This window comes from Poecilia reticulata, chromosome 6, assembly GCF_904066995.2.
Source record: "Poecilia reticulata chromosome 6, P_reticulata-male-v2, whole genome shotgun sequence".
Lineage (NCBI taxonomy): Eukaryota > Metazoa > Chordata > Actinopteri > Cyprinodontiformes > Poeciliidae > Poecilia > Poecilia reticulata.
In genome coordinates this window covers 7336456-7358512 of record NC_088835.1, presented here as the reverse complement: position 1 = coordinate 7358512, position 22057 = coordinate 7336456, and the positions used below count along the sequence as shown (strand labels likewise).

Here is a 22057-nt window from a genome sequence, read left to right as displayed (position 1 = left end):
CTGCTTCCTGTGACTAATTTTATATAAACCAATCATTTGGCAGCATCTCGATGCATTTTAATAGCTATATACACATGGAGATGATTTGCTGAAAGTTAAAACTAAATTAGAATGGGGGAAACAATGGGATTTCAGTAACTTGGTTGTTGGTTTGGAGATTTTAGAAAATGATAATCTACTAAGATTACACTCCAAACCTTCTCCATGTGAACAAGGAATGGTCAGAGGAAGAAAAATGTAAATATTGAGAGGCAGTTGTGGTCAAAGGAGACCGTTGACCGCAGAATTTATTTCAACGACACCAGATAATAGATTAGAATAAAACTTTAGAGATGTATACCATAAACTATTGACTACTTAGATTATCAATTTGAAAATACAAAATAAAAATGCAAGCAGTAATAAATAGTACGTTTTTCTTCCACTAACCTATGACGATTAACGAGATTCTCAGCTGTAATTTGTTTCATGTATGTTTTATTGCTTCCTTTCATCAAACATGAACACTTGATTGACGCAGCCGAAGACTAAATCCTACGTTATCATCACCTGGGTTGTAGGCATGGACACAGAGAGAAAGCTAGCTACTGTACTGCAGACACAATGTTAACTACAAACAAAACAATATATCGACACTTTGCTGTTGCATGTGTGGAGACTGTTATGCTTGATGCAGAGAGGTTAGGTTGCGCAGGAAACTTGGCGAAAGTTGTTATTGAATCAAGCAGGACAGATTGACATGAGCTTTGTCCAGGTGAAGGTCGTGCGGCCTCACTCCCGTACATAGATCCTCGTGCACACCACGTCGTCTGCACCAAACGTCTGCAGGAAAACAGAAAAAGTGGGTTAGGCGTTGCTTTTCAATCATTTATATTGATTAGTCCTTGGTGTTTTCCATTATGACAACCGTTGTACCCCAGTGTTCGTCTGCTATCGTCTCAAAAAACAAATTGGCACAAACGTAGCTACGTTTCCATTAGCCGTAAAACTTCACAAATTGAAGTTACATTTTCTAAATGGAAACACGTAAATTTCGAAAAATCTTTTTATTTTTTTCTGAAATATTTTAGATGAAACAAAACCCTTCAGTTAGGTTCAGTGGCAACATGTTGAAACTTTCAGACGGTAGGTTCTGTTCTTCTGTTTTCCCACGGTGAAGTAAGGGTAAGCTAACATAAGTGTGTTAGCTTTGAAGCTCTACCCCCGTTCTATTTACGTTTTATACTCCTATTGTGAAGTTGTTCCTGAGTTGTGTTGAAAGGAGTAAAAAGGGTCAGAAAAACGTGAGAATACAGAAGCTAGCAAAGCTTTAGTCAATAATGACGCTAATATTAGCTTCAATTTTGACATTTTCTGTCGATGCTGAATTAAAGAGCTATTTCAGTTTTTAATGAATCCTAACTTCACTTTGTGTGTTGCTCATTTTATGATAGACAGACAGATAAAAATGTATAAAATCTTGTCGCATAATTTGTAGGAACCAGCCCTCCCAAAACGCTAGGAGGAGAACCGGGTATAGACGATAGATTTATTACTCTATCCTCCACACGGGGAGGAAGAACTTTGGCCAAATACCTCTAACTGTAAAAGAAAACTTTGTATATCACTTTAATTCAGAATGGATGAGATTTTTAGGTACCTGCTGGAGTGAAACTTTCAAGTATTGTCTAAGCTGCAGTCTGCTTCTCGCCTGCATGAAAATCAGTTTCATTTCAGGCTGATGCTGCTCAATAGAAATCCCGCCCCTCTTTCCTCTTAAACTGCTTCCAGACTAAACCAATTACACACATTATGCAGATCCTATGGAAATGTGCCCCACTTACAGCATGAACTGCCACACACAATGAGACCGTCGCGTTATCGCTGTTTTGAATGCAGGTCTCAGGCTGAACCATCCGGCTTTCTCTGCGTCTGCGACTGATTTGCTTTTTTTTGTTTGTTTGTTTTCCAGAAAAATTCAAACACTCTCCAAGATTTTAATGATCATAAATCCATATTGAACCACTAGCAGATTCTAGATCAATCTCCGGTTAGTGGATGTACATTGTTTTTCGTCTTCCTTTTCAGAAAAACAAGTGATGCTGACATTGCTTAGAGCGCCCATCGTTCATATTGGAAACCCACTAACTGTGGGAATATGGTGTGATCCAACAATTTTCCTTCTTATGGTTTGAAAAACATGCAGACTCTCAGACGGTCAGACATTCCCAGACGTTTGAAGGACATTCAGGAGCTGATTCCCAGCAGGCTGTCACATGCTGTTAAGTGAAGAATAATTGAACTGACTGGTCCCTCACCCGAAGAGACCGTTCATTCCCACTTGTTGAGCTTGTCTTCGGACACCGTTTGTTGATGGTTCTAAACATCTTCAATACATGTGAATGTGCGACACTTTCTCATGTCTTCTTTCTGAACGTTATGATTTGATTTGGTTTCGATTTGGACTTACAACATCTTGAGGCAACCCTTACTTTTCTCACACTGCACTTTATGCTACAATGTTACAAAGTATTCGCTGATGTCTGTCATTCTTTAGGCTTCATTCTAAAAAATTATAGTATTTTTCCTTTTACTCTTAATTGTGGTTTACTTTGTATTGATCTGTGCATGTAGTACCGTCTGAATGAACTAAATATTTAACTAGCAGGCTAAATATATAGTTTGAATATAAATATTTAGCCTAAACCTACATTTTTATATCCAAACTAAATATTTTATTAGTGAGCTGAATATTTGGTTTACAAACTACACATTTAGTTTGCAATTTAAGCATTCACCTCTGAGTTAAATATTTAAACTACTTAGCTTGAAATTAAATATTTAGTTATCAAGCAAAATATTTAGTTTCAAGCTAAAGATGTAGTTTGTAAACCAAATATTTAGCTTCAAACTAAACATTTAGTTAGCAATATTTAGCAATAGCAAGCTATTAGTTAGCTAATAACAACCAATTAGATAGCTTGTTAGTTAGAAAGCTAATGTGAGTTAGCTTGCTAACTAAATATTTAGTTAGCAAATTAGCAAATACTTATTTTCTAGCTAAATATTGCTAACTAAATATTTAATTAAAAAATATTTAGTTTGCAAGCTAAACAGCTTACAAACTTTAGCTTCAATCTAAATATTTAGCTTGCTAATTTAATATTTAACTTGAAATCGTGACATTTCTTAATGAACAAATGAATATGGTGAGAATATGGCTTTGAAAAATTAGCCCCTCATTTGTTTCTCTTTTGCCAGGCACAAACTGCTCCACCATGTTGGTGACATAAAATCCCACTTAAAAAAAACAACATAAGCGATGATATGATATGAATAGTTTTGCAAAGTCGTGACTGATAAGGAATAGAAGTGAAAAGAAATATTACTTACTGTGTGAAGTAATATTATCTGCTTAAACAAAAATTAAATAATTTCTCTGCAGGGTTATTTCTGTTGTCCTTCATGCTCACATGGACAATGTCAAGCTGCTGTAGCATCAACGGCAGAACTACAGTCCCAAGTGAATAATGACATGGTTTACCTGTTAGTGTTGCCATGGCAGCTAAACTAAAGCTCCATTAAAAAGAAACCAATCTTTAAACTCGTCAGTAATGAGAATAAATACAAGATTTATGGAGGTTTTGTTGCGACTGCTACCGAGAACTTTGAGCCGTTGGATCCAAGGAAAGACGGGCTGAGAAATAAAGAGCCTCTGCAAATGTCACGGCTCGGCCACATCCACCTCCATCAGTGCGTGAAAGCTTCGGCTCCTGCAGGGCGGCCGGCCAGTGTCACCGGCAGGGCAGAGGGGCTTTAACCGCATTCTGCTTTTATCACCCACTCATCACAGAGGAGTTCATACGCTCTGCCCTCATAGCTTGTCAGCGTGAACAATGAGGAACCTCGAACTCCCAACGTTAATTAAGATTCACCCCCCCCTCTCATCCTTACTGCCTCTGGGCTGTGACAGAAAGCTGATCAAACATCCGGTTATAAGAGTTTTCAGCATCTGAATCTGGTTTAGGTTTTTTCCCTCTCTTAGAAAAATCCTACAACAACAGAGCAGACTGTGGGAGCACTAAACGTAGAGCCGGTTGTAGCCGTTGAGACCCTGAGAACTGTATCTGTGGAATCCCCCCACGGACGCTTCGAGGGGCTTTAGACCCGCTGACTTCTGCACATGTAAATTTGGGTGAACACAGGCAGGGGGCTGCTGCTATGTCAGCGTAGCAGCTTCTCTTGTTCTCCTTTCACGTCTCTCTACAGGGAAGATGAAGGCTCACATTCTTGGGAAACGGGCCCCATTTCCTCCGCGGTTGAATCTCCAGGGTGACTTCAGATACTGCCTGCCTGACTTCATTAATCGTTTGTCAAACAAGAGCGGACTAGGCCGGATGAAAATCTCATCTCAAGGCATCTGATGGCTTAGTGGTCGTCAAGGAGCAAAACCCAGAATCACACCAGAGCACACTTTTCTTGGTTTATTTTGTTTGTATTTTCTTTTAATTCATGTAAAGCACTTTGAATTGCCTTGTTGCTGAAAATGTGCTATAAAAATAAAATTACCTTACCTTGTACATTTGATATACTGAAGAAAGATTTGTTGTTTGGCTTTGTAAAACCAAAACCACTGTTAATCTATGTAGCTATCTGTAATGAGTAGCTTACCCGTATCAAGGTACAGGTAAATAAAGAAAAAACAAAAGTTTTAAAGGTGCTCGAGTCTTTAGTCATACCCTTCCTAGCAGGGGCGGATCTACTGGGGTGGCATGGAGTGGCAGTTGCCACCCAAATGAGAACCTTGCCACCCCTGTTGCCACCCCAGCTGGCGACTATGAATTCAATAAATAGTTATGGGGAATCGGACATTACACAATGTAACCTGACACCTACTGCTGAGTAGCGGGAAGTGCGAGAGAAGGACAGAGCTCGAGGCAGCAGCATTGATATGGATATACAGGTCCTTCTCAAAAAATTAGCATATTGCGATAAAGTTTATTATTTTCATGGAAAGGTTCTCTGAACGAGCAGTTAACCTCATCATCTGAATCAACAAAGTAACTCTAAACACCTGCAAAAGATTCCTGAGGCTTTTAAAAACGCCCAGTCTGGTTCATTACTCAAAACCGCAATCATGGGTAAGACTGCTGACCTGACTGCTGTCCAGAAGGCCATCATTGACACCATCAAGCAAGAGGTTAAGACACAGAAAGACATTTCTGAATGAATAGGCTGTTCCCAGAGTGTTGCATCAAGGCACCTCAGTGGGAAGGAAAAAGTGTGGCAGAAAACGCTGCACAACAAGAAGAGGTGACCGGACCCTGAGGAAGATTGTGGAGAAGGGCCGATTCCAGACCTTGGGGGACCTGTGGAAGCAGTGGACTGAGCCTGGAGTAGAAACATCCAGAGCCACCGTGCACAGGTGTGGACAGGAAATGGGCTACAGGTGCTGCATTCCCCAGGTCAAGCCACTGTTGAACCAGAAACAGCGGCAGAAGCGCCTGACCTGGGCTACAGAGAAGCAGCACTGGACTGTTGCTCAGTGGTCCAAAGTACTTTTTTTGGATGAAAGCAAATTTTGCATATCATTCGGAAATCAAGGTGCCAGAGTCTGGAGGAAAACTGGAGAGAAGGAAATGCCAAAAGGCCAGAAGTCCAGTGTCAAGTACCCACAGTCAGTGATGGTCTGGGGAGCCATGTCAGCTGCTGGTGTTGGTCCACTGTGTTTTATCAAGGGCAGGGTCAATGCAGCAGCTATCAGGAGGTTTTGGAGCACTTCATGCTTCCATCTGCTGAAAAGCTTTATGGGGATGAAGATTTCATTTTTCAGCACAACCTGGCACCTGCTCACAGTGCCAAAACCTCTGGTATTACTGACCATGGTGTTACTGTTGGCCTGCCAACTCTCCTGACCTGAACCCCATAGAGAATCTGTGGGATATTGTGAAGAGAAAGTTGAGAGACGCAAAACCCAAAACTCTGGATGAGTTTAAGGCTGGGCCTCCATAACACCTCAGCAGAGCCACAGGCTGATTGCCTCCATGCCGCATTGAAGGCTGCAAAAGGATTCCTGACCAAGTATTGAGTGCATAACTGAACATAATTATTTGAAGGTTGACTTTTTTGGTATTAAAAGTCTTTTCTTTTATTGGTCGGATGAAATATGCTAATATTTTGAGACAGGAATTTTGGGTTTTCATGAACAGTATGCCAAAATCAATAGTATTAAAACAATAAAAGACCTGAAATATTTCAGTTGGTGTGCAATGAATCTAAAATATGACAGTTTAATTTTTATCATTACATTATGGAAAATAATGAACTTTATCACAATATGCTAATTTTTTGAGGACGTGTAAATGACTGGACTGGACATTACGTGACTTATCGTGCGCCACTCCTGTGCTATTGCTGTCATTGAGTCAACATTATGGGTGGTCAGGAAAATACCACAGTAACGCAAATAATCTGAAAAATGGACGCAATATTTAGCGGTTAATTCAACCCTATGAATTAGATAACAAAGGCTTCAGATCTAACAGGTGAGGAAAAAGTTTTAACTTAAAGAAAACATTGAAGAAGTAGCAGTGGGTCAGGTATTCTAGCCTAACTGTTGCTAGCCGTCTATTGACTTTCATAACCTTAGCATGTGCTGCGCAGTTCGGTGTGTTTTGGTTCCGTTAGCACTAAAACAGGTCAACCCGCCCACCACGTCATCAGTAGAGCAGCTGTTTAAATCAGCTAATCAACCAGCTCTGTGCTCAGGCGAAAACTTATTAATAATGACAATATAGACATCAAGGCTGACCACATTATGTAACAGACCCAATGTTCAGTTTTGGTGTTTTTGGTACTTTTTTGTGTGGGAAATGTTTGTTTTTTGGTGTTGATTCCCCTGATCGGTAACCTCTGCTCTATCTGCTCGTTGAGCTGTTGTCTGTCGGTTGCCATGGCAACGGGTCCGTGTAAAGCCAACACAGAGCGAGAAAAGGCAGAATAGAAGTGGTGTTTGGTTCTTCACCTGTTTATCAGCTTTATTGTACCTTTATTGTGGTGCACTGTCTGCAGCCGCTGCAATTTCTGAAAGTTAAATAAGCATCAAAAACTGAACTAATCATCAACCTAAGGCTCCTACAGCATATTTGAAATAAAACGATTGACCAATATAAGAGAAATTTTCCCCTTCTTGCATCTTGACAGAACTAACGGAAACAAAATTGTTTATAGATTTGTATCACAGAGAATTTATCAAACATCAGTTTTCTCCTCTTTATTTAGATATATCTGATAACAAATGATGACGCTATGAATATTTTTGTGACAGATTTCTGCTCGTCCTGCATTGGGATAAAATGGTTTTCTAGACATAACTCAATGAATCACATAGCGACTAACAGGCACTGTCCAATCCAGTAATACATATCAATTAGCAGGAGTATGAAAGACATAAAAATAATTAACTATACTATATTAAGCCTCAGTGCTTCATGAAGCTAATTTTGAAACAATGCAAGTTAAAAACAATATTTTGCAACAAGTAAATCAAGTCAATTAAGTCCAATGTTAGGTCTGTGTAAGCTAAATGTGAGAATGAGATGTTATATATATATATATATATATATATATATATATATATATATATATATATATATATATATATATATATATATATCCATGCCCCCCTCTTGCCACCCCATAAATATTTTTCTAGATCCGCCCCTGCCTCCTAGAATTTAATGTCTTTTTGTTGAGATACCAGAAAAGACCCAGAGAGAAAGCCAGACGCATCATATCAATGACGTCTTTATAGCAGGTCTATCTTCAGATTGAGAGGGAGAATGTCGCTTGTTTTTTTGTCTTTTTAGATGAATGAATGGGCACATGGAGTAAAAAAAAAAAAAGCAAAAATACTTAAGGGTATTTTGCCTTAGGGCCCAGTTATCATTAAGATATCGTACCATTATAAGCCTAATTATCACGAGGCTCTCCCTACAGCCACGACTCATGGATGTGTACTCACCAGTGTGAGTTCGTTCCCGTTCAGCTCTCGGGTCCAGTAGGTCTTCGGGCCGTCTCCGTCCACCAGAGTCTGCTGACAGTAAATCTTGTTCTCTGACTCCCAGGTGGCCAGGCTCTGCACAGAAAAGAGACTGATGTCTTTAATATCTTCTCCCTTTGTCACAGAGTAACTTTATGATGCTGGACATAAATATATAATTATGAGCTTAAAACTGCAGGTAAATGCCAGCAATATGTTATTCACCATAAATCCCAGTCACTTATTTTACCGTTCTCTGGAATCAAACAAGCACATAAGCCCCGACTCCCAAACTGTGTTCATATCGACTATTTTAGGAGTTAAAAATTAACATTGAGTGAGAAGTAACATTTAAATTTTGCTACGAGTTATAGATTTCCATAAGCAGATAGTCAATAGTGAAAGACAGCCGACATGAACATTGACCTGGCTAATTTCATTTTGTAAATAAACTGATAACAGGTAGGCGTGTTAGCGTTGGACCTTTAACCAACTGGGCAATGTAGTTTCTTCTGGCTTTGAAGACAAATTGTGTAGATTTACACGTACCCAGTTGTAAATCTTTGGAGTGTCGTTAGCTAGCTATCTAAAAGCTAGCTAGCATGGCTGGGAGTCTACCGTACCTAAAATATCAACACTTCTGGCATTGTATTTGTAGAAGTACTGACACCATAACACTTGTTTAATAGCTTAATTTAGTCTTGATTTGTGAAAGAACTGTAGTTCAGTTGTGAATTAAGCAGCTGCCTCAGTCTTTCATGGGCAAATGTTAATCACCATATCAAAGGTCTTGGGCCCTGCAGGCTGCCATACAGAATCCTTGCCAAGCTGTGAAAACCTCAGAGCTTTTCTAAAGCTTTACTTTGATTTTTTCCCCCCCTCAAGCCAGAAGACAGTCAATTAGCTACAGCAACATTTGAGCTCCAGTATTGATCTTAGTCTCTGACTTAGAAAACAATTTCTCTGTCAAAATGTTCTCACACATTTTCTTCTCTAAAGAGCTTCAACGCATTCCCATCAGTAATACAAATTCACCATGTAGGTTTGTTTTACCACTTAATGTTTTTTTTAACAGTGTTGCTCTCATGATTTTGCATCACTCATTAGAAACAATGTTGCATGAAGTGTGTAATGATCTGTTTAAAAAACAAACAAACAACAGTTTACATTTCTTAGACTTAAAAGTGTGAATGTTGGGTCTTCGAAGTCTGACTTTTGTCACAGTTGTTCAGCTCAAAATGAGTAATTAAAGGGCCAGTATTGTGAAAATGGGACTTCTTTTAGCTTTACATCACGTTATAATGTTATACCCTCATCAAAAACATGCCTGGAGTGTTTGACTTGATTCTTTTATGCATATTTGAGAAATCCTTTAATCTCCCGTGGCAACCATTCAGCTTTGTAAAACGGCTGGTTGGACCTAGCCCCGCCTTTGAGGACGAAGCTCCTCCCCACAGATGCAGCTTATAAGCTGCTGAGCCTTACAGAAGCTCAGTAGCTGCCACTGCCCCACTCTGCTCCTTCAGACTAGTGGCAGCAATTAACAAACTGCTGCTGTGCTCATTATACGAGCTACTTGTCAGTGAAACGCTGGTTAAAACATTATTAAAGGGTTCATAAAGCAGTGGTGTTGTAAGGAAGGCGGAGTTTCAGAAGGAGGAGGAGTTTTTAAAGAGACAGAGACCCAAATTCAAGGCGTTAAATTATGAAGTTAAATGTAATTTAAGTCTTGTTTGGTATATATACACATCATTTTTGGTATGAAATGGCAGTAAGTGCTTGAAAGACACATGATACTCCCCTCTATAACTTTGTCTCAGATGGAAAAGATTTGCCTAAAAGACATTCTCGTTGAATAACATTCTACAGAGCAACCCAAAGGTACTCACCCACATCTGGAAGTGACAGGAAAACCATCCATCACTTTCCCCCTTCCTGAAGTGACTAGATCCTGGCTAATCCCATCGAAGTCAGTCGGATTAACCGGAGCTTTTTAACCTTGTGGCTCTAGTTAATCAACTTGACTGCCAGACATACATCAGAGCATAATCCCGCCAGCCGCAGGTGACTTAACCCACTATGGTTTCCTCTGCCAGATCGCTGCACCCGAGAGTCTGCCAGCACTCCACAGAAACACCTCCCACACAGCAAGAGCATGTGCAGGGCTCAGCGGGCCCCGATTCCCGCAGGTACCTCCAGACTGTGTTGTTTCAGCGCCTAGAACAGCTTTTTTTTTTTCTCCTGAAACAAAGTACTTATAGTTTGTGCACAGAATGGTAAAGAAAATAGCACTCATGTTTACAAAAATTGTGAAATAAACGTTGAAGCTTTATACCACTATTAGAGTTTATGTAGTTGAAACCTAAATTTGACATACATTGCATAAACAGAGCTCCTTAATGAGGTGTATATTTGCTTTCCTGTGTCTCTCTGTGACCACAGGAGAACAGCGTTGCCCAACTCTGAACAACTTCTCTTTTTCTAATGCAGAACATTACATCAAACCCATAAACCAACTTGTAATGGGACACAAGGCTGGATTGATCCATGTTTGACCCACGGTTTGGGTTTATACCTTGATGTTTTTAGTGACGCAGCAAAGTAAAAAAAAAAAAAAAAAAAAGCAAATTCTCTCACTTCATAAGGTAACTCTCCTTGTCAGCAAACATAATTTGAAGACTGCATCAAAATGAAAAGTTTCTCTGTTAAGATTCTTAAATATTGATGTGTTCTCCCAAGTTCTCTCTCTCTCTGAATATCTAACTATGGAGGTATGGACTGGTGTAGGCAGAGGCATGCAAAGACATTTTGCTCAAGTGGGAGAGAAAAAATGGCACCTTGTGCGGCACATGGCTGTTGGGAATTATGTTTTTAAATTTCCAAAATTCAGTTTAAATAGTGCGAGCCCTGCGAATTGATAACAAAACTATGTTGGGTAGAGCATTGGTAATATACAGGTCCTTCTCAAAAAATTAGCATATTGTGATAAAGTTAATTATTTTCCATAATGTAATGATAAAAATTAAAGTGTCATATATTTTAGATTCATTGCACACCAACTGATATATTTCAGGTCTTTTATTGTTTTAACTGATGATTTTGGCATACAGCTCATGAAAACCCAAAATCACTGTCTCAAAAAATTAGCATATCATGAAAAGGTTCTCTGAACGAGCAGTTAACCTGATCATCTGAATCAACAAAGTAACTCTAAACACCTGCAAAAGATTCCTGAGGCTTTTAAAAACGCCCAGCCTGACTCATTACTCAAAACCGCAATCATGGGTAAGACTGCTGACCTGACTGCTGTCCAGAAGGCCATCATTGACACCCTCAAGCCAGAGGGTAAGACACAGAAAGAAATTTCTGAACGAATAGGCTGTTCCCAGAGTGTTGCATCAAGGCACCTCAGTGGGAAGGAAAAAGTGTGGCAGAAAACGCTGCACAACAAGAAGAGGTGACCGGACCCTGAGGAAGATTGTGGAGAAGGGCCGATTCCAGACCTTGGGGGACCTGTGGAAGCAGTGGACTGAGTCTGGAGTAGAAACATTCAGAGCCACCGTGCACAGGCGTGTGCAGGAAATGGGCTACAGGTGCTGCATTCCCAGGTCAAGCCACTGTTGAACCAGAAACAGCGGCAGAAGCGCCTGACCTGGGCTACAGAGAAGCAGCACTGGACTGTTGCTCAGTGGTCCAAAGTACTTTTTTTGGATGAAAGCAAATTTTGCATGTCATTCGGAAATCAAGGTGCCAGAGTCTGGAGGAAAACTGGAGAGAAGGAAAGGCCAAAAGGCCAGAAGTCCAGTGTCAAGTACTCACAGTCAGTGATGGTCTGGGGAGCCATGTCAGCTGCTGGTGTTGGTCCACTGTGTTTTATCAAGGGCAGGGTCAATGCAGCAGCTATCAGGAGATTTTGGAGCACTTCATGCTTCCATCTGCTGAAAAGCTTTATGGACCCAAAACTCTGGATGAGTTTAAGGCCGTCGAAGCATCCTGGGCCTCCATAACACCTCAGCAGTGCCACAGGCTGATTGCCTCCATGCCACGCCGCATTGAAGGCTGCAAAAGGATTCCTGACCAAGTATTGAGTGCATAACTGAACATAATTATTTGAAGGTTGACTTTTTTGGTATTAAAAGTCTTTTCTTTTATTGGTCGGATGAAATATGCTAATATTTTGAAACAGGAATTTTGGGTTTTTATGAGCTGTATGCCAAAATCAACAGTATTAAAACAATAAAAGACCTGAAATATTTCAGTTGGTGTGCCATGAATCTAAAATATGACAGTTTAATTTTTATCATTACATTATGGAAAATAATAAACTTTATCACAATATGCTAATTTTTTGAGAAGGACCTGTAGGCTTTTAAATCCAGAGATGCTACCTTTGACCACAAGAGTCCAGGATGGCATTGTGGACTCTACCTTGGACTCTATTTTTTTGCTAAAAAAAAAAAAAAAGATTTTCTACGGGCACTTTTTCTGTCCAGAGGAAATAAGGCAGGCGCTCTGGCACCTCCCAGTGCCTACCTGTGTACATCGGGCAATTGATAAAAACGGCTTTAAATACTCAAATGTGAATTATTAGTGTCTAACAAATAATAAAATAATTAACATGTATCCAAAATATGTGACATTGGTCTGTGATCTCTCAAACGACAGAAGGCTCCTTTTGTAAACTCCAAACTCTAGTTTTCTGATATGCTGAAAGAAACTGGAAAGTTCCGCCGTCATCCACTCCTGTTTTCAGTGTTATGTAACCCATCAGCATGCAGCACATAGTGTAGGTGAATACATTATATACATCTGTGGAGGGAAGCTCGACATGTTACCGTGAGAGACAGAACTCCAGCCGCCTGCAGGGTCTCCCAATGCAACAAAACTGAGCTTTATTTTTTATTTTTTACTAAGAGTGTAAAAGGACTAATAGAGGAGCAATGAATGTTGTGACGATGAGATGAACCATGCAATTTTTGACGGGAAAGTCGTGATCATTTGGTTTCTTTTGGATACGACGAGGACCGACAGTCAGTCCTACTCATCTGCTTTCTCTAACACAGTATGTGTTTCCATAAAACAGATGTCTTGTATATCTCAGAGCTGAGATGCTATCAGGAGACGTTGCTACGAAACCAGTTCGCTCCTATTGCATGATGTCATGGAGTACATCTGTTGTCCCTGGGTCTTAATACGATAAGAAAGCTGGTAGGACTCCAGATGTTTTGTTTGGTAAAGTTTTCGCAACGTCTTTTTTGGGGGTTTTTTTAGCTCTAGCGGCCTTTATTTGATAGTTAATTAACAGGAAAGTGGGTAATGAGAGACGGGGGAAGACATGCAGCAAAGGTTGACAAGGCCAGGAATTGAACCTGCGACAACTGTGTCAAGGACTCAGGCCTCCATATGTGGGTTGTGCTTATCCCCTGCGCCACCACAGCACACCCCACAATGTCTTTTTATCATTATTATTATTATTCCTAGTCCTAAGACCTTTTTTTTTTTTAACAAAATGCAAGGAAAGCCAGTTGACTTTGTTGGAGCTCTGTCTGTGTGAAGATGAGTGAATCCCCCTTCTCCTCCGGGTGTGAAGGGCTTCAAAGAGAAACTATCATCCGAATCAATCCAGCCTTTTCTACCAAAACGTGAACATTATACCGAATGATGAGACTGGAGGAAGGACTGTAGTTTTTCATCACCCACCTTCACAAGACAACAAGTTCTCGCACTCTTGGTTGCATATTGTCATTGACAAGAAATTAAGTCAATTTAACTGCACTCAGGAAACAAAAAAGTTTTATTCATAAAAAAGAAATATATTAGCAAAAATTGAAGAGAAAGTTTGAAAACTGTACCTCCGATTATCTAACCTGAGCCCCTTTGGGTGAATTAACGGTGAAATGCTCTTGTGTCTACCCCACCTGCCAGTTTCTAACATCGATCAGAGAAAAGTTTGCCGCACTTCTTTCAGTCAGTCATTAGTCGTATTTACTAGATATTTGCTTGTTGTTATGTTGCCGGTTCCAATTCTCCTTCAGCTTCAAGGTTTTTACAGATGGTCTCACATTTTCATCAAGTCCCCTCTAATATGGTGGATGTTATGATGGTGAACTGGCCAAGTCCTAGTCTAACATATTTCTAAACCTTTACTTTAGGTTTAGGAATGCTCCTAAACATAAAGTAAGGTGTGAAAAACCTCACACCTTCACAGACGGTATGATGTTCTTTTCCTGGACTGTGCCAAACATTTGATCTGTTCTGGCATCCAAACAATTCAGTTTTAGACTCAAAGGTCTTGGTGTTTTTCTACGTTCTCTCTGGAAGACCTGCGCACCTTCCGCAAATTTTAATCTCACGCAGTCCCTTTCTGAAAGACATTCCCTTTCATATCAACAGTAGTAAGAGTCGGCTGCAGACATTTTAGGGTTTCAAAAGGTTTGCATACTTTTTCCAGGCACTGTTGATACAATATCCTACTTTTATCCTAATTAAAATGAACTGTAGCATAAAGCCTGTTGACTCTTTTGTGTCTCGGTCCCATTTAATTCTCAAAATGTTTTGTACAAGAAAGGTGTAATGGAAGAACACAGTAGTATGTTGGATTCACTGGGATTAAATTTTCTGAGTGGTGACGGGGTGAAGCATTTAGGGATCAGTGCCCGGGCCTACTGGGCAAAGGCCCAGGGAACAAACGGGTCAGACAGGCCCCACTGGCCTTTGTTTGAGGACACCAATTACATTTATTGCTGGCAATGGCCACAAGCAGACATACCACTGCAAAAGCAATCATAATAAATTACCACATGACAATTAAGTGAACTCACCACCAAGGACTGAAAGTTGTGGAGTAAGAAGAGTAACCCAGGAAATACAGAAACATAAGCAAGATTTTCTGATTTATTTCTTTAACACTCTACAACTAAAGACTCAGTTTAACCCCATCATTGTGTTGTTAAAGGGGCGGTATTATGTGTTGTCTAAGCATGTGGGGACATTTTATCAATCAATGAAGTTTATTTGTGTAGCACATTTCAGCAACATGTAAGCTCAAAGTGCTTTACATTGTGAAAACGTAAAAAAAAAACCCATCATAAACACATCATGTAGTTGTGAAAATCAATAACAGACATTAAAATGTGTCAAGTGCCATCATTAGAATTATCAGTACACATCAAATATGTTGGTTAATATTTGATGTGTATAGTTACGTTATTCATACCACAATCAAGTAACTATGTTACCTTCAGTTGAAATGAAAATGTTGTATATATCAACAGCAACTTAAACTTTTGACTTTTGATGAGGGAATGACATTATACTATGATGGGAAGCTCAAAAAAGTCAACTTTGTACAGCATTCCCCTTCAAAGGTTTTCACAGCGTCATCTGCGTACGAGGTGACCATCTGCAGTTTCCACTGAGATTTTCTTTTATTCTAGTGCTTGACCAGATCACAGAAAGTAATGAAAGAATTAATAAAACAAAAACAAAGCTGTAACTTGAAGAACCAAAACTACCAAATGAATAACCAGGATTTAGATTCTGGCTTTATGTCGCAGATTTTTTTAATATGCCACATTTCAAATTCTTAGACCTAACGAGAACAGGTTGCGTCATCCTACCTTGACCTTGCGGCCGTCCACAGTCTCCTCATTGAACTCTTCGCCGATACGGAAGTTGATCTCTGTGGTGCGCACGCTGGTGGACGTCTTGATGTAGAACTGCTCGCCGTCCTGGTGGATCTCCACTTGAGGGGTTGAGGCCGCCGCCACAGCTACCTTCCTCAACATGGCATTCACACCTGAACAGACACGACCCAGATTAGGTTAACGCAGACAGAGCGCGTTACATTTCGCCAACACAGCGTGAGACACTGCATGCACCGTCATTTCAGAAGCATTAGGGTCACTGGGTTTGCAGTGCTGCTTGTTGATCTCAGTCAGAGCCAGATAAGGCCACATAAATAAAATTCTAATTTCTAAGAAAAAGATATAATTTCTGGAACCGACAGAACAAAAACCACTGACAGTGAAGCAAAGAGAGAGGAAACCTAAAAAGAATCCAAGTATGCATGATGTCTCTTATTTGTGCTCCCATTTTTGGCAGATAATCTTCCAGTCTGCCCCCTTCCCAGATTTAGAGCGCTCAAGTCTCTCATGCCAGCCCACATCAGCTCAGAAACTCAGACATAGTGAGACTTGCTGGCTGAATGTCTCCCTTTATTGGTGTGTGTGTGCGTGCGTGCGTGTGTGCACGCGCGTGTGTGTGCGTGTGCGGTTGTATGTGTGTCTGTCTGCCTCGAACAAGCCACACATATTTTTTACAGAGAGCGACAGAAATGTGCTTGTTTTGGAGTAAAATCACAATGAACTCTGACAGAAACCTTAGCTGTTTATTGAGAAGGGAAGAAATTTGAGGAATTAGGGCACCGAGCTTCAAACTGAAGGGATAGAAACTCATGTTTGTCAAAACAGGTTATCGCTAGGTGTCTCCTTTAGCCTGATGGTTGTATGGCCTGTGACAAGTGTTTGGCATGCTTGGTTTGACTCTGTAACAGCCATCTGGCTTTATGTCCTGCCAAATCCTGACTCTTTGATTTCTTTCTACCATCCTCTACCAAAAGAGCAAACAGGATTTTTTTTCCATAGAAAGCCAAAGACTTTAGAGACAGGATAAAATTATCAATTCTTTTTGAAAGTTCTTGTTAAATATTTTTTGGCAAATCACACTCTTATGATACCACAGCGGTTCCATTTGGTGAACACCCAAGATTGGGAGTTAATTAGAACTAGGGTTAATCAACCCCACCCATAATCTAGGAGACCTCAACATGTGGTTTTCTAACATAAAATATGCATGAGGGCCAGTTAGCCAAGCAGCCTGTTCTGTCCCTTTCCAGGAGCAAAGTCAGCAAAATGCTGAACTCTTTAGTATCTAGACCACTACATCTGATTTTGAGAGCAGAAAGTTTTCACAACTTTTATGTCCAATCCAACCACTTTGATCTTTTTGCTGACGACATTGTGCTTTCTGCTTTCTGCAATCTGCGCGTACGATGGCTCGCAGAGCATACACGCTCAAACCGCATTTAGCTCCATCCATCTTCCCTTCAACTCTGACCACATACCTACTCTCTGCTGAAATTAAATATGTCTACAGCATGATTCTGCCTCCATTATCAATGGAAACTCTTGCTGTATCTTTAGGGTTTTTGAACTGCCCTAGAAAAGCATCCCCTTAGTGCATTGTAGCACAACTGTTTTACAATGGAGATGGTCTGTTTAGAGTGATGTTTGGTGTGAGCTTTTATGTAAATGCTCCTTTCTAGTCATACTGGCCAATCAAAGCATTAGATACACGCAGATTGGTAGGTAATTCAGTGCCTAGCCTTGAGGCAGGAGGAAGCTGGAATTAAACCTAAAACCATCTGATTGCAACACAACTACTAGTGTAGCGGTAGGTCAAAAAGTTTTCATTTGTCCTCATCTGACATGTGAACTTCCTTCAGTTCCTTACTGTGTCTCCCAGATGGCTACATACAGGACTTCTTCCTCCTTAATTACCACAAGCATCTTGGTTGGTTCTCAGATTAACATTTGGCCTGCCCAGTCATTCCAGGTAGTTGCTCATTGCTTGATACGTTTGCAGTTGTGCCATACTATTTTCATGTTGGACAGATGGATAGAGGAACTCTGTGTGACATGTTTGAAGTGTAGGATATGGTTTTAGAACGTAACTTTGCCTCAAGCTTCCCCACAATTTCATCTCAGAGTTGCCTGGTGTTTTCTTTTGCCTTCGCGATGCTGTTTGTCCTTTAATGTTCTCCATCAAGCCTCTGAGACCTTCATAGAAGAAGTAAATTTCTAGTCTCTTGTTGAGGTTCGGGGACCATAGATGCATCTTGCTCTTCCTTTCTGTACTCTCTGGTGACAGCTGTTCGTTCCTTCATTAATCTTCCCGTCAAGTCTCTGATGTCATCCTTCTAGTGCCATCTTTGTCTTCCCCTCAACCGCTTCTCGTCAGCTCTACACTCCAGGATGTGGGTGCAGAGGTTCTGGGTCCTGATAACATAGTGAAGCTTCCACTTTTTGACAGATACCACAAACTGCCGCTCTGTGCCCATCAGCTGATTCTTAGTGCCCTCCTGTAGCAGTCCATCCCGAAGTCCATCAATCTCTTCATACCTGCAGCCCTCAGGGTCCGCGTCCTGCAGCCATACAATGCCACAGACCATACCAGCATTCCCAAGAATTTCATCTTGGTGTTCTTCTGGAGAGTATGGTCTTTCCATAGGGTGGTAAGTGACTGGAGGGGTGACTCTTCCTACTCCAACCCAAGCCCTGATCTTGTGGCAGCAAACTTCTGTCTCCACAATGGTTTATATCAGTGGTCTTAAAGTCAAGTCCTTAAGGGCTGTTGTCATACAACTTTGTATCTCTTGTCCTGCACACTTGAATTAAATGGTGAAACTGCCTCACTTACATGCAGTCAAACTGTTCAGAGCTCTGAAATGAGCTGATAATGGAACCAGGTGTCCTGTTGCAGGACACCGGCTTTTGAGGACTGGAGTTTGACACCGCTGGCTTACGCTGAGTACAAAGCAAGATTTACATTTGAATTAAATTACCCTCAGGTGAACTCTGCTAATTAGGTGACCTCTGAACCAACTGACAGCAGTAGATTTTATACGGGAGCATCAGAATAAAGACGGTCGAACAAAAACACATTCCACATGTTATGGATTTTTAATTGCTGAAAACGTTGAAAGCCTTGTCTCATTCTCCTTCCGATCTCCACCGATGTATCTCATGAAATCCCCAGTCACAGTAAATTTTGTCATTACAAGACACTGTAGCTATCTTTTTTCTTTTTGACTCAACAGGTAATTAGAAAGACGTTGATGGAAAGTGGCGGCCCCTCAGCGCTGGAATCCACATTAGATATAACCATCAGGGATGTCTTTCTCTCTCTCTCTCTCTTTCTGTGTCTCTCGCTCTGACCGAGCTGTTCTCATAGAGCTAACGGCTGATCTGCTCTAGCAGATGTGCTTAATGTGCTGGATGAGATGCTAAGGCTTTGTCCTTAAAACCAAAGATCACATCAGTAGAGCTGATGCTTTGGCAACCTTAACAAAAAATAAAAAAATAAACTCAGGAAAGTGTGCAGGAGAACTACAAATTAGGAAGGAAAACTTAATGTTTTTCATTTAACCTTTGCTGCTTATAATTGATATTTCAAGTATGGCTGTTGAGGAAAAAGGTGACCAAAGCAAAATGACTGCAAGATTCAATTACTCAGGCACATAAAATAATGCACATGTTGTATTGCAGGTAATATCTTTTTTTATTATTCAGCATGGCAATTTTATCCAAAAATTCAAACTGCTGTACCTTTCAAATTATTCTCATTTGTTCACTTGTAACATTTTGTCGTATTACAGCCACAAACTTCAGCATATTTAATTGAGACTTTATGTAATGAGTGCATAATTGTGAAGTGGAAGCAAAATCATACAAAGTTTTCCATTTAAAAAAAGCCCATGAACTATGAAAGGTGTGTATTCTTTGTATTCATTTGTCAGGTGCACCAGCTTTTTGCCTTTAAACACTGACATTTACTGTCTTGATTTATCTTTGCAAAATTGCTGATTGTCTCTGAATACTGATTTTACAAGTGTGGACTTTGACTGGGCTATTCTAACACGTAACCTAAACTATGCCATCGTAATGCCATTGTTCATGGTTGGTATCCTGCAAGAAGTTGGACCTCCAGCCCAGTCTCAGGTTTTTTATGGTACTAAGTGTTCTTCTTTTAGGATTTATCTGTATTTAGCAGGTACTTTGTGTCCGTCTTTCCACATAAAACGCCCCCCCCAAAAAACACGTTATGAGTTCAACTTGTGGAAATGTGAGGGATTTCAAAAGTAACCTGCCACCCTCCCGTTGAGCTCCTGAGCAAAGTGGGACCATCTCCCTGAAGGTTTCTACATTATTCTAAAAGACGTCAAGCCTTTTGCCGCGTCCCCGTCCGTCTCAGCGGCCCCGGCGGCGTGACGAAACGCTGCAACACAATCAAGTGACCCAGTTAAACTGGTCTAAATCTAAACCACCACAATCATCTGGAAAGACTGAGCAGGTTGACAAAGGATGAAAAAGGACATGAGACAGAAGAACAACACAGTGATCCACGGACCTCCCCTGGCAGTAATGCATGCCCTACTTAAATGCTTAACATGAATAATGTTATTCTCTCTCCCCCTCTCTCACCCCTTTCCTCCTTTTCTCACTTCACGTAACAATACGACGTCTGTCTAGGCTGGAATTCAGCATCCAGTGAGTCTTGTCTCCTGGAACGGCTGAGGGATTTCCCCCTCAGAAGCATCTCTGCCTGCTTTTCCCAGGGAGCTTCTCAGATACAGTATCACGTTGTGGGGGGGGGAGTCGTGGCAATCCCAAAGCACGAGGAGAAACAAAAAGGGGGCTGCTTTCTGCTTCTTTTTGGATGTGATGCGGGAGCGAAACCTACACATGGCAATGACAGGAGGAGACAGGAGGAGACTCACCCAGGGCTTTGAGAAGTTCATCAAAATTCTCACTGCTCTTCATCTTCCAGTTGCCGGCAAAGTTAGGCATGGCTGCTGAGGCTGCGTACGAGGGCTGCAGAAGGAAGAAACCTGTTCCACGCTCTTCTGTCGCTCTCTCTCTCTCTCTCTGACTCTTTCTCACCCTCCTTCTCCTCCTCCTTCTTCTTCACTGTGCTCCTCTGCTCTGAGCTCAGCCTCCCACTTGCACGTTACACCCAGCGGAGCCTCTTATTTATTTATTTAATTTAATTTAATTTAATTTAATTTTGGGGGGATTCCCAGAGATGGGCACTCTCTCGGCAGCTCCTTCAGAGCGCTGGAGTAATCTTCTCCTTCTTCCCTTTTATAGCCGCTGTCTTTAATGGGAGGCGGCGGAGGTCCCTCCCCCTTAAAGCTTTCTCTCATATAAAACCGGACCGTGTGCCTGCTTAGATATGAAAAAGACTGAATTCTTCTAGGATGTAAATGTGTTAAGGAACAAATTTTAGCTTTTTTTTTTTTTTTAAATAAACTTTCTCTTGACCTTCTTTTAAGAACTTTGAGTTTGCGGACTAAAAGTGCCAATGTTTCAAAACATTTCCTGATATTTGAAAAGATTAATGATGCCATTCAGTGTAACAGGAGAAACAAGCCCACAGCATCACACATCCTCCACCATGCTAACCAGTTATGAGGTAGTTCTTCCACCTATTCATTCAGGAGAGTTTTTTGTGAGCCTCTCACAAAGTCGCAGCATTTCCGTGACTCTTCCTGTCTCTTTGGATCTCAGCTGCAAACCGCTGATGACGCTCTGATGTCACTTCCATCTGAGAACTTCCTGTTTGAAACCTTGCAATGGGAAAGGTACGGTTGATCAGTTGTCAAAATGTGAACAGCATGACGAGGAGGGCTGTTTGAGTCACCAGTACTGACCGATGCGGGAAACCGCATCGGTCGATTCGTGGATCAAACACGAATCGACATTTTGGACAAATGTTGTCCAAAAAGCACTGAAACATCGAGCAGTCCGAAAGGTGCAACCAAACGTTAATAGAAAGTTACATTGAGCTCACCTGGGAAGATTATTGTGCATTTTAGGTTCATCTTGAAGTTTCATCCGACAGAAAAATATCCTAACCTTAAGGTCGCTATGTGTGAATGCCGGTATGGATTTGGCTTGCCATTTCTCCCAATGTTTTTGATGGCAAAGATTTGATGTATCTAAAGAACGACAAAAAGAAAAAAAAGTATCCATAGGATTAAAGTCAAAAATTATATTAAATAAGTGATCTACGGAATAGCAGGCAAACGATGAAAGATAAACCATGATTACTAATGGACTTTTAAACGTTGCTTTGTGTTCCTGTATGGATTCTCTTTTCTTATTTCCTGCATGCAGTTGCGAATAAATACAATTCTATCATTAGAGGAAAAAATAGTCTGAAACCAGGGCTGCACCTGGAAGTAGCCAATATCAT

General features: G+C 40.8%; 1 protein-coding gene across 1 annotated transcript; it reads right to left on the bottom strand.

Annotated features, from left to right (window-relative positions):
• Window positions 1-460: 460 nt before the first annotated feature.
• Window positions 461-20902, bottom strand: crabp1a (cellular retinoic acid binding protein 1a). The gene is made up of 4 exons (XM_008411193.3): window positions 20580-20902; window positions 15640-15818; window positions 8003-8116; window positions 461-822 (listed from the first exon to the last, which is right to left on the bottom strand). The coding sequence occupies exons 1-4, from the start codon at window positions 20647-20649 to the stop codon at window positions 772-774; spliced, it is 414 nt and encodes a 137-aa protein (XP_008409415.1). The 5' UTR covers window positions 20650-20902; the 3' UTR covers window positions 461-771.
• Between the last annotated feature and the right edge of the window lie 1155 nt (window positions 20903-22057).